Source organism: Melospiza melodia, chromosome 5 (genome assembly GCF_035770615.1).
Source record: "Melospiza melodia melodia isolate bMelMel2 chromosome 5, bMelMel2.pri, whole genome shotgun sequence".
NCBI classification, from domain to species: domain Eukaryota; kingdom Metazoa; phylum Chordata; class Aves; order Passeriformes; family Passerellidae; genus Melospiza; species Melospiza melodia.
Window position 1 is genome coordinate 16614636 of NC_086198.1, and position 16060 is coordinate 16630695.

Here is a 16060-nt window from a genome sequence, read left to right on the forward strand (position 1 = left end):
CATAGCCACCTTCTTCCTAATGGTGACCTTCTACAATAAAGTCTCCAAAATATCACTTCCAGATTCAGTCTCTGTAATCAGAAACCATTAAAATTACAAAGAACTTAAAGAAGCCCAATGAGTCAACCAAAAAATCAGGTTAATCTGACCTCGTGTTGATACTCTACAGTGTCCTTTGGAAAGATGGTTAGAACTTACGTATTAATTCTCTTTTTTTAAATTTGAAGTGGATTTTCATTTACAAGTTCTTGTCAGTTTTTAAATAATTATTCTGTGTTTATTGTTTTTACCATTATTCCTATTTCATCACAAATATCGTAAAATTCATCTTGTTCATATACTCCTCCTCCCCAAACCCGAAGGGCATTCATGTTAGCATCTGCTGCAGACTTCAAGAGTAGCCTTAGTCTGTCAAATACAAAAAGGAGATATACAAGTTTTGTGAAGTTCTATTAGTTAAGAATTTCTAAGGTTATACAAAAAACGAAGAAATGAATGCCCCTATCAAAAAAACCACCCAAATCTAAATCATTAGCAGGCAATCTATGACTTATAACTCTAACAAAAAATAGCAAAATACTCTGGTTTCTAAACTTGCATGTCTGGACAGAGCTCTCAAAAAGCAATTTTTTGCATAGAAAAATCACTTGATCCTGTTAACACTTAGAAAATAGATGGAGTGACACATGTGTAAGTGCTTTTACAGAAGTTTTGGCAGGACCAAATTTAGAAATACTATGTTTTATTAATCATGTTAGTCTTTTCTCCTCTGATATTACTTGCTTTGTATGTCAATTCCTTGAATTCAAATTCTCTTTAAACACAATCAGGAATGTATATCCTCTTCCTGAGTTCCATAATGCATAGAGAGAATAAGGGAGTGAGAGGGTGAGGAGAAATATTGAGACTGGGAATCTCATTTTAAGGGTTTTAGGCTTCATTTTTCCTTAAATCATACTGGTAGCCTCTAAACTGCATGTGAATGCATGCAGCAGCATGCCCTGTTGAGCTGGCTCCCCAATATCCCAGAGTAAAGCTTAGACCAAGTACAGGACAGCCCCATCCCACCTGAATCTCTGTGGTGCTGAGCACTGAAATCCAAGTAGCCTAGATGAGATCAGGAGAAGGGGAGAGGCTGCCATGCACCTACATAACCCTGCATGATATGGGTTAGAACATGGATGAAGTGCACATCCTCTGACTACCAATGGATGTGTCCAGACAGGGTCAAACAGCCTGAGGATGATCCCTAAAAATACCCAAAAGGCCAGTAACTATGAACTGCAAGCAAACACATTCCCATCAGCAACTGCACCTACATGCCTTGAACATCACTCAAATCTGTTCATGTTAATTAACCCTAATTCTGTACCCTCCCCCTCCCACCCACAACAATTAGTGTTCTACCTTGAAAGTTTTACCCACTAAAGCCAACCTTTGATAAAGGGTGTAGAGAGAATCAGGAGGAGGAAAACATTATCCTTTATCCTTAGAGAACATCAAATGTGGCTTACGTGTCAGAGGTCACTCTGTCCTGGAAAGAATCTGCTGGAATCCAGTTTGAGCCCTTAATAAAAATGGGTCGGCCATTGATTCTGAAGTAGAAACTCAGGCCTGGTGAGCCAGGAATAGGCTCCTGAATAAGTTCTACTGTCCGAAAATAGACCTGTGAAGACATGAAACTTAGATTTAAAGCTGACAAAAAAGGAATTAAAACTACACAAAGAAAATCATTACAAAAGGGATGTACAACTGAAAAGTAACAGCTCAGAATTTGTCAAGGAGTCAAAAGACACGGACTCATCTCTAAATTCCTGCTTGCTGAAAACACCCTGTAACAGTACTAGAAAACATTCTTTCAATAAGCCTGTTCACTTTTTAAAGTTGCTATCATATTAAGAGAGAGAAAGAGAAAGCATGAGCAAACAACAGTAAATGTGCAGACATGTATGTAAGAGACAGGTGAAGTTTGGTTTTTGCAGAGTTCAGTCAAAAGTCCAGCAAGAGGAATGCAGGGATTCCACCAGATCAGAAGCATCATGTGATCTGCAATTTTCTCTACCAGGAGACTGCAGCAGCTCAGTTTTAAGTCTTGACCCTGAATAGCTAGAATGAGATTCACATAGTACAAGCAAGATCTTCTTTTACTTCTCTGAAATGACACTTTTTAAATAGATGTAACACTTACAGAGAAAAAAACACCCATGCAAACACAAATGCCACTTTGCAAGTGAAAGGCCCTCTGGCCATCACAGCTGTGTAGGAACAGCATGATCAGCAATAATGACTCAGAGTGACCAGTTCAGCTAAATAAACACTTACTGTGAGTAAAGTATTAAAGATAAAGCACATCTCAAGTAGAAGCAGAGGCCAAACTTTTACAGCTGCTCTTTCAGCCTAATACATGGCATTGTGACGCTGAAACAAGAAAACCTTCCTTTCTCCTGATGCAGGTGGAATTAAAGCTCCCAGGAAATAGTTCCAGACTGTTGTGGTGTGCTGTATTGTCCCAGACGATTTCTAGGACTTCACTACAAGCAACAATACTGCTCTGAGGGGTATCCTGACTGCACTGACACAAACAGCCATGAGGGAGCAGTTAATGCACTGCAACAGCACTGACCCCTTATTTGTACAGTGCTTTCCCCACCCGCCATATCAGCTCCTGCACACCTCCAAACTCTTCCAGAAAACAGCTCTTTCAGGGACACTTTAAACATCTTCTCCTGTACCCCTGTTCCAGTTCAATTTCCTTAAGTCAGGAAGAAAACACATTTTCTTTATTGCACCTGTTGCTCATTATCATAGGGAGAAAACTGGAAAATTAAATAAAGGGAAGGAAAGCTCACAGTTAATTTTAGCCAAAACAGGCTTGAGTCAGAAGGGCAGGAAACAAATTTTTTCTAAACTACTCCTAAGATAGCAACCACTCCTCTCTCAGATGACTATTTGCTTTACCTTTTCAAAAGGTCAGTTTGTAGAGTACAGCCTGTTCTCCCTCAGCTTCAGCTGAGGCAAGTATATGTCACTGAACCAGGCTAAAATTAACCTAGTTAAGTGCAAATGATACACCTGTCTTTAATACAAAATGCAACTCTCTATTTCACACACCAGACACGGTTGTTATTCAAAAGGGAAATGATTAATCCCACTACGGGACTGCATTTTCTGAACATTCAGCTTTTCAAAAATCACACATATAGGCAGAAAACTATTTCTAGCAGTAGGGAGGAAAAAGGAAATCACCACTTTTTGATTCCCTTTTGGTGCCTCTAAGTTAAGTGGACAATTATTAATCAAACACCTGGACAGAGACAATGCATGTGACAAACCAGATGCATTAGCAGAGGTGACAGATCACTAAGCTCAACCTAAACAGCTCTGCATCATGGCAGCAACCATTCCTAGATTTTTGCAGACCTAGTTGAACAGGAGAAGTTGAATTTAAACAATAACCAAAGTTTCATGCAATTTTCACAGTTACTCTAACTCCTGAAGGCTACAGGAGAGAAACTACAGTATGTGAAAAAGTTCTGACCTTCCTACACTGAATTCAACTACTTGGAGAAAAACTCCTCAGTCTCCATTGTGGCTCTATTTTTACGGCACGAAGTGGAATGGGACTTGCAGTTGGAGCTGCCAAAGTATTTGGGATGTCATCTTAAGGGATGTGATCAGGCAGGTAGGGACTGTCTCAGAGTGCATTTGTAATAGAGCATTTATATTACTAACAGAAGTAATGAGACATTGCTTTATTCCTGCTCAAGTGAACTGATGCAAGTGGCCAAGGCAACCTGACAGGCTGAAACACTCAGCCAGGACCACCCAGACAGCAGGAGCAAGAGAAAAAGCTCCTTAGCCTCAGCTCACATTCCCAGGCCCCCAAGATTCAGCACAACTCCACTGCTCCCCCGGGGCCCAGCTGGTGACAGCACATCTTCCAGTTCCTAATACAGCTTCCTTCTGCCTTGGGGAGGTGAAAGAAGGGCAGTGGGAGACAACCAGCATCTGGCAAGCTTGGTTACGTGCCCTCCTGGCTACCAAGACCTTGGCCACCCTTAAATCTGTCTGATAGAGCTTACTGCCTGAGGGCTGAGCATTTCTCTCAGCCTTGGGGCACACACAAGGAGCTCTCGAGCCACCACAGACCAATCAGCTGGTTCTGAGCATAATTATGAAACAGATACCTACCTTTTTAAAGCACATACAAAGGCTTTGTACACAGTTAAGTGACCTGTGGATCACATTTGGCATTCCCATATTTAGCAGTAGGAAAAGTAATAAGGATGAAGATGCCTAGAGCTGAACTAAGATCACAGAACAACCCAGCGACCTAACAAATTAGAACACAGCATGAAAGTGGTGTGAAAACTACAAAGCCAGAAAGGAAAGACTTCTGGAAGTCATGCTAAAATGCCTGAGGGGAAAAGAGTGTGTAAAGGGATGGAGGGAAAGACTGTTGGAGGCCAAGATTTTAAAAGTACAAAAATAGCCTTAAAAACCAAAAACCTCCGAGTACAATGCTGGAGAAATGAGCACACAGAAAGATGGGGAAATAGAACTGAAAAGCAAACAAATGCTTCATGGGGCAATGAAAGAGGCAATAATTGTGGGGATGGCAAGAAATAAGCAACTTATCAATAGCAAACAGGACCCTCCATCAAGAAAACCAATGTCACTGTGAGATATGACTTTGTTTCACGTTATCCTGAGAAACAAACTCTAGAACAAAATATTCAAATGGAAAACCAAGCCAAAACCAAACCACATCCTATCCCAGATGCTGGCTTTTATTCTGCTTTGGCTTTCTGCTGCTCTGAACAGGAATGAGTAAGTACTTCTCTGAGCCAAAGAGATTCCCAGCACTGCTGGCTAGAGCTCTATAGAGCTCCTGCAAGTACATACTGGAAGGCCACCCAGAAACATTCCCAAAGGATTGGTTAAAGTTTTGAAGACTACTCTAGCATGTCAGAATCCAGAAAGTAGTTCAACTTTGGAGTAGCCAAATCTGACATAAGATCAAGCTGTGCTTTCTCACATGTACAGTTCTCATGCTTCAGTTTTTTCCTGTCCAAAGTTAAGTAGATACTCATAGGGACACAAACCACTTGTGAAATGCCTCATCTCTGCTTTTTTTCTGGGGGGGGGGGGGGGGAATATGCAAGTAGGAAATTTTTTCTTCCTGAATACAGTCAGTACAACATGGACAACAGAACTGACAACAAAACAACTTTCAGGAACATTAATCCCTGATTGTATCTCCTGAACTACTCAAAGTTCTTATTAAGCTATATGAATGTTGCTGTTCAGTCCTGCTGACATGAGAGAAAATTATGCTACAACATGAAAAAACTGCATACAGAGCCTTTTTCCACTCATACAGCTCTGACTGGGGGTGATGGTGTGTGTGTACACGTGTGTCTGTCAGAAACCAAGACAGAGATTCACAAAACATGGGAAGGATGACCAGACTTCACACTGTAAGCTGTAAAGGCTTCATATGCTGGTTAATTCACTATGCCCCCTATGTGGTGCATTTGGGGATTTTTCCCCCCTCTTTCCCCTTAAGGAAAAAAAAAAAAAAGAGGCTTCTGTTGCAGACCGTGAAGTCCCCATGATCTCATGCCACAGAGCTCTATGAAATATTCTGACACAAGCACCCAAATGGAAATTTTTAGCCTTCCTATCATTGTGTAATTTTCACATAGTAACAGAATTTTCCTTTTTAGAGGGTTTATAGTTGTATTTCCTACCACCAGTTTTTCCAAGCAACACATGCTGCGTTTACTTGGTGTGGGTTTTTTAATTGTTTCAAAATTAGAACACTAATCATAGCAAATTATTATTATTATTATTATGACTTCATAATCAAACTAGGGGCTAGTCCTATAAAGATACAACACCAGAAGCTACTAGTTTTCCTAAGTTTTTTTCACACTAACAAATGTTACAGCAAATAGCAGTTCAGATGCCTGGTGACCAGATTAGTTTTTAATAAAGCAGTACACACCAGAAACATCTAATAAAGGCATACATTTATGTGGTTGTTAACACATGTTCATGACATAAGGAGGCCAGTCTAATCTCTAAGATTTTTATTTCTAATGGACAATTGGAAATTACCTCCTCTAGGCTCCTTAGTAAAACCAAACAGATAATTAAATAGCCAGTGTGTTAGGGGAACCCTTATGCAAAAACACCCAAATATTACTTTTATGGTCGTATTTAAGACCTTATCTTTTCTTAAGCCTGAAGCACATCTAGCACATTCTAATAAATAATCATATGTTAGGTTTTTAGGAATGTGTCCATCCCATAAATTTTTACAAACTGAAATTAGCAAAAACAATCTCAGTAATAAATCTTTGCATAATGTTACAGAAATCTAAAAGGGTTTTTCAGTGCATGATACAAAACCAAGAGCATGGTATATGAAGTTTAGAAGTGCTGTTTTCTTTTCATAAGCTAGAAAACTTAAGAAGTGAACACGTTTTCTCTTCTGAGGTTTCTGGTTAACTGTAAACCATCTTGCAGCCTCGTGTAAATGCATCCACATAAAGTGAGAGTACCAGAAAAGAGGTAGCCACACATTGTAACATTAAAAAAAACTTCATTTCTCATTAGCATTTTCACATGCATATTATGACTGAGCATAACTTTTTGTTATGCAGAGCAGATGTCCTAACACCAACAGTGCAATGCCAGATGCAATTAAACTTTAGGGCTCACCTTTGAAAACTTCTCAATCTGGCATCCTGCCTCCATCATGAAAGTTGTTGTCATGTTGTATCCAGTTTGCTTTCCATGTCCATTTGGCCACCAAGCCTCCACTGCAGCACTCTTGAACACACAAGGGAGAAAGCCTGAGCAATAGGTATAACAAGAGGTATCAAATGCACCTGGGCTCAGGTATCTTTGAGTAAATTACCACAAGCCTAACGAGGTTTTGTGCTTCAGCTGAGACATGCTAACACTCTCTCCAGCTGCAGCTCTGAGGTAAAAATCATTTAAAGAGAGAAGTGTGATTGTGTGATTTCTTCTGCTCAAGTCCAGGCTATCACTTCATTTTGTGTTCACAACAGGCCATGAGCACACCTGGACATGCAGGCACACAGCCAGCACTCCTCAGCTGAGGTACACTGACATACTATTCCTCCAAACCCCAAAAATCTGCGTCAGCAGCAGCCATTGTTCACTGAGCTCTGTATCATACACCTCCTCTCACTGATCCTTTTACCTATCCCATGCAATATTCAATATACAGCAGTAACACTTTTCAACTGTGATTCTGGTATTATATGACCATAACGACTGCTTCACTTATGTCAAGCTTTTAAGTCAAATTCTTTCATTAGTTCGGTAATTTTCTGATTTGTCTCTATATGTTTCCTAATCACACCATTAGTACTCCATAATTTTTACAAACATGAAATACAATCTCTAAGATGACAGAATATTTATCTTCACTCTAGCAGCCTTCTTCTGCTGCTCATTCCTGTTGTCAGCATTTGCCAGTTAAGTGCATAACACAAAAATTGTGGAAAGAAAGCAATAATGCATGCAACCAAACAATGGAGGGATCAGCACTGAATTTAGTCATGAAAGGAGTATCTCAATCTTTTCAAATAAATTGAGGCCAGAAAACAGCCCAACAATATGTTTTGCTGCGGCTATACTTGGACACAACCACGAATATATCATGAATATATCTTTCAGCTTCTCTGATAGAGAATTCTCACAGCCGCTGGTGAGGAAGTTCTGATCTCTGTGCTGCATGGATACAAACGAAAGCACAGGCTCAGAGAGAGCCTCGACAACAAGGGAGTGTTCGCAGCTGCCTGGGACGACTGGATGTCTCATTGGCCACTGATGATGTCACCCCTCTGCTCGCCACTAGCTGATAAGCAAAATGCTGTCGCGTTGGCAGCACAGCACTCTGCGTGGCAACCGCAGGAAGGCTGATACACATCTCTGCGATATGCACCACTCGAACACCTACTGACTCCACAACGTAATCTGCAATAAGCTCTTCAGTAAAAATACATTTCTGGTGAGGTCTCAGTATCTAACATGCACCACACAAGTCTGTGTACAGAGTAAGTGCTCTGTTAGCCTCATCAATACATTTCAGGGCTTCTCATAAAATCAGCTGATGTGAATTCATGCAGCAAAGCCTTTTGTGCACAAAGAATAATGAAACACTGCTGCCTCTGCTCTGAAGGAAGTGCTTTCTTCCAGACTTGCAGTTGCACTATACTAACAAATTTCTTCTGAGGCTGGGACAACTAAATAGGCAAAAATAATTTTTGAAGTTTCACTTTGCAGTGCCTGTTTAATGTAATCCATTAAAAAGACTAAGCAGAGACTCATGGTTGCTTTAAATGAAACTGGGTATTGGTAATTGCTCATGTAACTTGCATATCAGATGACAACAGTAAAAAAACTGTATGTTTCTATACTTCTGTGTCAAAATAAAACAAAGCACATAAGCACACAAGTCACAGAGTGTGTACACTGGAACATAAATACCCTGCTTGCTCTCTCTCCATGCAAACAGCTGACAAGTGAACTCAAGAACACACACAGACAATGCAGTCAAACAGGCAAAACAGATGCAGCATTACACAGCAGTGCAGAAAAACAGCAGAGCCAGTAAAATATAGAAGAGCTTGAGGGCAGACCCTTTAGTGCTACTAACTGCCAGTATGGTCAAAAGCCCCAAATTCCTGCTCACAGCACATCACCCACCCACAAATGTGTGTCCTGCAGCACTGAAGCTCCTGTGGAGAACTTCATCAGGTGTGGCTCCTGCTGCACCTGCCAAGGCTCCCACTCTGCCCACTGGCTGGAGCCTGATTTTTTAATTGAGTTTGCTCCTCATTAGAGCACCTTCTACCAGTCAAAAATTCCTCCTGAGATTTGCCTATCGAAAGGACTATAAGCAAATGTAAGGGGTATTATTCCACAAAAATTTTCTTTTGTTTTTATTTACCTGAAAGTAAATAAATATCTACTAAGAGGCTTGAGGAATGCTTCCTCTCTCTCCTGGGAGAATCCTATGTATTGTAGTATATTCTGGTCCCAATCAGTCCAGCATGTGAGATACCTGCTGCCAGTTGAAGTGAAGTGACACAGGATACCCAAAGGTTATTTACCTAAATAATTCAACAAAGGTCATTTAACAGTGGCCAGTGATTATGTGACCTTTTTCTAAGGCTTTATCACCTTTTGGCAGTGAGCTACATAGCTTCACAGACATCAGATTTTAGAAAGGAAAAGAACTGTTCTCCTCCCCTGTAAGGGATACAGAACTGTTGTTAAAAGTCAGGAAGACACTAAGGAATGGGAAGGAGGCCTAAAACTGACATGGAGGCAAAAGTCACGCTGGAAACCAGGGGGAACATTTTGCAGCTGAACTAGCTCTCCACACACACACCTCTTTACCTTGTTGATGTTTACATGCAGCACAATGCTGCCTTCTCCAGGTTGAAGCTTCACACTGAACGACTGCTGCGTTTGTAACCTGGGAATGTTCACAGTCACAAGACCTGCAATTGGCTTGGAGCTGACTACATCAAAAATAGACTCGACTTCAAGACACCACTGCTGAGCACTCTTTACTAAGAGAAGAGGGAGAAAAAAATGGGAATTTAAGAATTATGTTTATATGCCTATTAGTTAACATGATCTTTCATTAAAGAAAAAATTCAAAAACTAAGATTAAATTTAACAATTTTCAGGCTGTGTCTGAACCAGCTTACATGGTTAATCTGCTTATTTAGTGTATTTGACATCCGAGTCCAATGGAACAGAACAATGCAATATGATTTTTATTTCTTAACTCTTCTTTTAATTCAAAAGCCATCCAGGCTTTTTTCAGAGCTCTGTACAAAAGTCAGAGACCTTGACACCAGTCACTTCATTAGGAAGGAATTTTTTCCCACCAATTCCCATAGACATTGTATTTGCTTTTAGTCAGCACTCATATGAACATGGCACTCTTTGGGAAAGATTGTAATCACAAGCCAGTACAATCACTTTTGTCAATGAAACAAAAACAGTATTAACAGAAAACGAGCTGAATTCATCCCAGACTCACAGGACAAAATGAATGGAGCTACACTGGGGATGAATTGGGCCCACTGTGTCTAGACTTGACAGGCTGTATCTTTATGTCCGTTCTCCCACCCATGTGTTGTGAAAGAAACAAGTTAATGACTTCCCTGAGATCTCTCTGAAGTTACCACAGAGCATCCTCTCTTTTACAGACCTTACTGAATAAGGAGAGGCAGGGTCAAGGGTACTCAAGATCTATGTGTAAATTTCCCACTAACTTCAACAGTTGAATTGCCTAGCTACTAACACAGCCTGGCTAATCCTATACTTCAAATATTGCAGATTAACATAAAAGCAAAAGCAAACAAAACAGAAAACAAGGAGAACTAGAACTAAGACACATTTTGTATACTCAAATTACTAATAACTTGCTTTCTCTTTTCATTTATATAGTCTAGCTCTCCTTGCTTCACAAAAGAAAGAGAGCTCACTCCAAAAAACAAAGAATTGCATTCAGCCCTGGTGTGATTTTCACTGTTTTTCACAGAATGAAGAGCAATGATTGAGTTCCCAAGTTTATATTACACCCAGCATTACTCAGTGAAGACCAATTCTCTGAAATGTGGAAAAGGTTTAAAAGTACCCACCCCACAAAGGTCAGACATTACAGTGCATTCTTCCTCCCTTACAAAAGCATATAGAAATTCCAACCCACTCCTAACTGCCTGAACTGTGGGGTCTAGACAGAGAAACCAAGAACAATGAATCTTTCACAGACTCAGTGGTCAAAAGGCTATGACACTAAATCTGATGAACAATAAAAGTACATATGCAGCTTAAATTCAGGTTGTTCATTTACTCTTTCTTTTTCAAACGTTACTATGTTTGAATACTAACAAGCTCTTGCTCTGGTTCCAAGCCACTCTCTGCTGAAGGAAAGAGGTTTGCTCTCTTCACTTACCCAGAGAGCAAGACTTTACCTACCAGAAGGGGGAGTTGTGGGAATGTGGGAGGGACCAGAAAAGATTTTTACTGTAACTAAATTTCAGAAAACACACAGTCTGTGCTGGGGCTTTCCATGGAAATTCCAATCACGTCAACTCTATTTAGGACCTGCAGCTATTTCAGGATGCTTTAAAAACAGCCACGGAGTGATGTCTTCCTCTTTTATTCATACACAACAAATCTATTCCCAAGAGCCAAAATTCAGCCCACTGCAGAGGACCCACGTGCTAGCCTATACTCCACTGGGTCAACAGGCAGTGAAAAAAGCATGTGGGTGGTCTCAACCAGGCATATCACCATTTGCAGAAAGTTTCAAGGGAAAATTAACTACTTCTGCACAGCTGCAATGATCTTCAGGACAAAGGAGAGGAAAATCAGAGACCACTGCAAGAGAGGAAACCGGTTTGGTAAGTTAGGTACAAGAATGCAGGAGGTTATCCTCTCCAATTGCAGCTTGAACAATTATCCTTGCCTAGCACAACTTGCTTTTTTCTCTCAGACTTCATGTTGTGTCCTGAAAACTCAGCACTCTTCGAACTCTGCTCACTGTGCATTTGTCCTTCCAACACAAAACCAAATTCCCACAGCAGCTCTGCCTTTGTTTGAAATGAAAGTGAGATGAAATAAATAAAATGAGACATATTTACAGGGAGTCTTGGTGAAAACACATGCCATTAGAAAGGAATTTTTTCAAAATCAAAGAAGAGGTGCTAATCTCAATTATACTACATTTATTTCTGCAGTTATTCAGGATTTTAAGCAAAAAAATATTCTGAATTCTAACATTTTTAACAGTTATTGTTTGTATTGAAGTACTGTTTCAATACCTAATAAAGGTGTGTTCTGGAAAGAACTACACACAAAGTCATAAAAACCCATAGAACATTTCCTTCCTGACAGTTCATTTGGCTTACCAATAAAATGGTTTGTATTCTAAAGGTGAAACCAATAACAAGACAAAATAAGAGACTTACCAAAGAGAGGAGTTATAGAAAAATAAATCAGGTGATAATTGTTATAGGCCTCAATCCTAACATCTTTCCAGATTCCTTGAGTGGGAAAAGAAGGGCCCCAATCCCAACTAAATGAGCATTGCTCCTGGAAAACAGAATGATTATGTTACACATGCCTGTTGTTCACATAGACATTGATTCCCTGCCAGAAATAGACATTTGCTATCTGGGAATAAAATATTGACATGCACTGAAAGAATTTTTCCAATTTCCATAGATCCAGAAGATCCTACAGTATTTTTTCTTACTTCATAACCAGAACTTTGCTGCTACTACCTGTATTATACAAAAAATTAAATTTTGTATTAAATGTCCAAGTATGGAGAAATTTTGTATTACCAAAAGAGCAAAACAACACTTAGTGCATGGCTAAAAAAACACCAACAAGACCCCAAACAGTAAAGATCAAAAAAACAATCCAGGAGATTATTCTCAATTCCGTTGTGAATTATCTTTGTTTGTAATGTCAGTATTTAATTGTATACCTAAAAGACTAACAAAGCAGAAAACTGACAATTAGAAATGTTACAGTATTCTAGAAGAAAAGTATTAAATTAAAAACCATACATGAAATAGTTTATCTCCTATTTTTAGTTTTAACACCACAGAGTAACAGAAGGAAAGAAATGGATATGTCTGGAGTATTTGTGTAGTTCAGTCATGTTCACTGTTTCTCCCCTTTTTATAGTTCTCTTATACAAAAACAAAGGGAACAAAAACACGGTTGAGAAGTAGCTTAGTTCTGGTACTAACATCAGAATAACTGTCAGAATTATAAAATGCTGCTCAGGCAGAGAAGTACGTACACTAATTTCCATTTAGCTGTTTTCAAACCTGGTCAGACCTCTACTTAACAAATCCCTTGACAACATCTATTCAGCTGCCCTCCAAGTTTCACACAGCCCCAGCCCCCAAAGCAAATACAATAGATCTCCTAAAGTCTTGTACAGTGACACACAGTTCTAAATTTAGAGACTAATAACTTACAGCCAAGGCATACTAATTTGGGCAAACCACATTGCACAAGCCTGGCCTATCCCTTGCACTGCCAGTCAGCCTCCCTGTCTATCAAACTGCAAAACAGCCTTCCAGGAAGCAAACACTCCACCTACTTCAAACAGAAAACCAGGGATAACATATTCTTAGAAAACATGTCCAATTGGAAATAATTTTCCCATTATAAAAAATAAACAAATGAATCACTGACAGGTTTCACTAAAAACACTGCAGAGACTGCTATCAAAAACAGTATGTCACAAGAACAATATGCCTGTATCACTGGGGTACATTAGCAGTGACAGGTTTGTGTTCTGCCACAAATTCTTACTCAGATTTAGATAAGTTTACTGCACTTAATACTGCACCTGAAATGTGTAAATAGCTCTCCATTACTTTCAGATGGGAAGCAACCAGCTTATAGCAATGTCCTGGTATGTTTGTTTAGTTTTAGATGTGACATGGCTGCTGTTGTTGCCAATACTTGGAAACTGCTCCAGAAATTTCCAGAAACATTTTGAATTCCAAGTACAATCAAAAAATTCATTTGAGGAAAAAGCACTAGGGTACTTTCTAACAAATTTAAAGGTATAGATCAGTGAGGCATAAAATAATTCCAGGTCTCTTTTGCTCTATAAATAAGACTACAGTTGTGTAAGTGCACTATTCCTTCCAAGGCTCTCCTTGCACTGATTTCGGAGAAACACAGTGGACTCAGAAGAACTATTAAATTTTCTAAAATGTAAAGAAAATTAAAGTAGCAGCAAGCAGAAATAAATACAGCATCTTAATCCTAAAGGATCTTTCCAGGACAACATGGAGTCCATGTTTACATTAATAAATTTTAAAGGAAATTATATCCAAGTTTAAATACCAGATTTACAGAATCCTAGTCATTTTTGAGGAAACTCCAGAAGGACTTTATTAGAAAGTTGGAAAATAATTATCAAGAAAGGTATTTAAGAGAAAACAAATATGCAAAAACACCCAAAAAGAGAAATTAGAAAATAAGATCATCTAGACGTTGCCTCTATCTGCTGCAAAGCTATCAGAAATACATGAGATGCTACTCAAATGATATATTGCCCTGAGTTGTTTTAACACAAAGAAGCCATATCTTAAATCAAAGTTTCTAAGTCTCATTCATTTATATTACACTGTTGTTTCCATTGAATATGTACATATAAGTCACACTTGACAACACTAATAAGATGAGAACAGGTTCCCTGTTAGGTAACACTTCTTGGGACATGCCAGAGCTGCCCAGGATAAATAGCACAGCACATGAGCAACAGCAAACACTCAAAAAGCTACTTGGATGAGATTTTTACAGCCTTGGCTATAACACACTGGTATTTGCAACAGTGAATTCTATTGTCAGCATACATTGCTAAACCCACCCAGTGGATCAAAATGGAATGACTACACATTTCCCAATGCTATCCCGCCCTCTTAGCAGCAAGTCTCCTTGCTGACTCTTTGATGAAAACAGCCTTTTAAACATTCTTATCACTTAGATATGAAGCCTGGCCTTCTCACGCCTCCTGTATTGTCAACATACAAAAGCACAGGTTTCTAGGGGGGATGGGAGAAGGAAGCTGCAATGAAAAATATGCACTGCTTATAAAACAACATTGCAGGTTTCAGAATACAACTGTAAGGACAGCTTGTGGTGCATTCCTCTTTCCCAGCCTGAAGCCAGAGACAGACAATTCTGCCCGTACCTTTCTGATGAAATTAACGTGGCACTCTCCTTTCTGCACAGGTGGAGGGCACGCCGGGGGGATGCTGTGTCCTTTGTGACATCTGCTCTGCTCCGCTGCGTACGAAACAGCTGACAAGAAACGGACCTCAACGCAATTGACCTCCTGGATCACACTGCTAATATCAAAGCTCTAGGACAAAACACAGAACAAAACCATTACAGTGCTGACATTTATCTATGAGATTTAAAATCACTATTACATGGGGATTTTAATACCATACATATATTATTCAAAAGCTTTTGAAATACAGTCTCAGCGTGCTCTGGTTTTGAAAGAAAAGATGTTTCTGGGCAAACTGCTTTCTTCACATCAAGCTCTCATCGCAAGCTGCAGCACTTTGCTTGCACAGAGAAGTACTTGAAGGACACGGACAGCAAGAGAATCTTCACCCTCATTCCTCATCCAGAACCCATCTGCATCTTTGGAAAGACACCTTATTCCAACTCAGAGAGCTGCTCCATACAGGAGTGCTTCCAGCTCACACTGTGCTGCCAGCTCAACCACCACAAGGCACCGACCTGCCTAGTCCATGAACGCTGCAAAGCTGTAGCTCATTCCCCAAAATGGAATGAGTTGGATTCTAATCCCCCAAATGCAAGACACACATTCTACATCAGCACCAAATGAAGCATTTGGGGGCTTCCTCACCAGGTCACAAAATCCCCTTCAGTGTGGCTGGAGAACAGAAGAAATGTTCCATTTCAGAATTATCCTCTGCTATCACGACAATGTGTTCCAATGGCTAATACCCATTTATTCCTCAGAGTGCACATTTGTGAAAAGCCAAGTCTTGGCTATTTTTCTTTAATTTGGGAGCAACCCAGCTAGAATCACTTATTCCTGTAGCATACAGCAGGACATTAGAAAGCAAATAGCATTCCCCAGTCCAGAGCCTTCAGAGAGTCCTTCCTGAAGATGTTGTTGCCATGTGGAACAGGTGAACAAGGCACAAGCCTGGGTCACAGTAACCCCGGACTCAATTTAATGCAGTATATGCTGGTTTTACAGTGAAGGCCATTCCATGAATTGTTACAATCTGATACAAAATGAAGTTGCAGAAATATGGACAAAATAATACCACTTTTCTGACTTTCAGAGCCTGCTACTGACAAGCCTTAGATACTCTCCAAACAGTAAATAATTACAATTTCATAAAAACTGTATGAAATTTTTGATTTCACTGATGGTAAAAGTAAGACAAAGAGAAACTAAGTGGTTTGTCCT

At 39.7% G+C, this 16060-nt stretch overlaps 1 protein-coding gene across 4 annotated transcripts in view; it reads right to left on the bottom strand.

Moving 5' to 3' along the window:
* The window catches only part of MANBA (mannosidase beta), a 54015-nt gene that overhangs the window by 18880 nt on the left and 19075 nt on the right, over positions 1–16060 (bottom strand). For all 4 annotated transcript variants that reach the window (XM_063156420.1, XM_063156421.1, XM_063156419.1 and 1 more), the window contains exons 4-9: positions 14795–14965; positions 12036–12159; positions 9445–9620; positions 6730–6840; positions 1515–1666; positions 291–408 (exon numbers count right to left, since the gene is read on the bottom strand). In XM_063156420.1, the coding sequence (XP_063012490.1) occupies positions 291–408; positions 1515–1666; positions 6730–6840; positions 9445–9620; positions 12036–12159; positions 14795–14965 (852 nt within the window). The remainder of the gene's footprint in view (positions 1–290; positions 409–1514; positions 1667–6729; positions 6841–9444; positions 9621–12035; positions 12160–14794; positions 14966–16060) is intronic.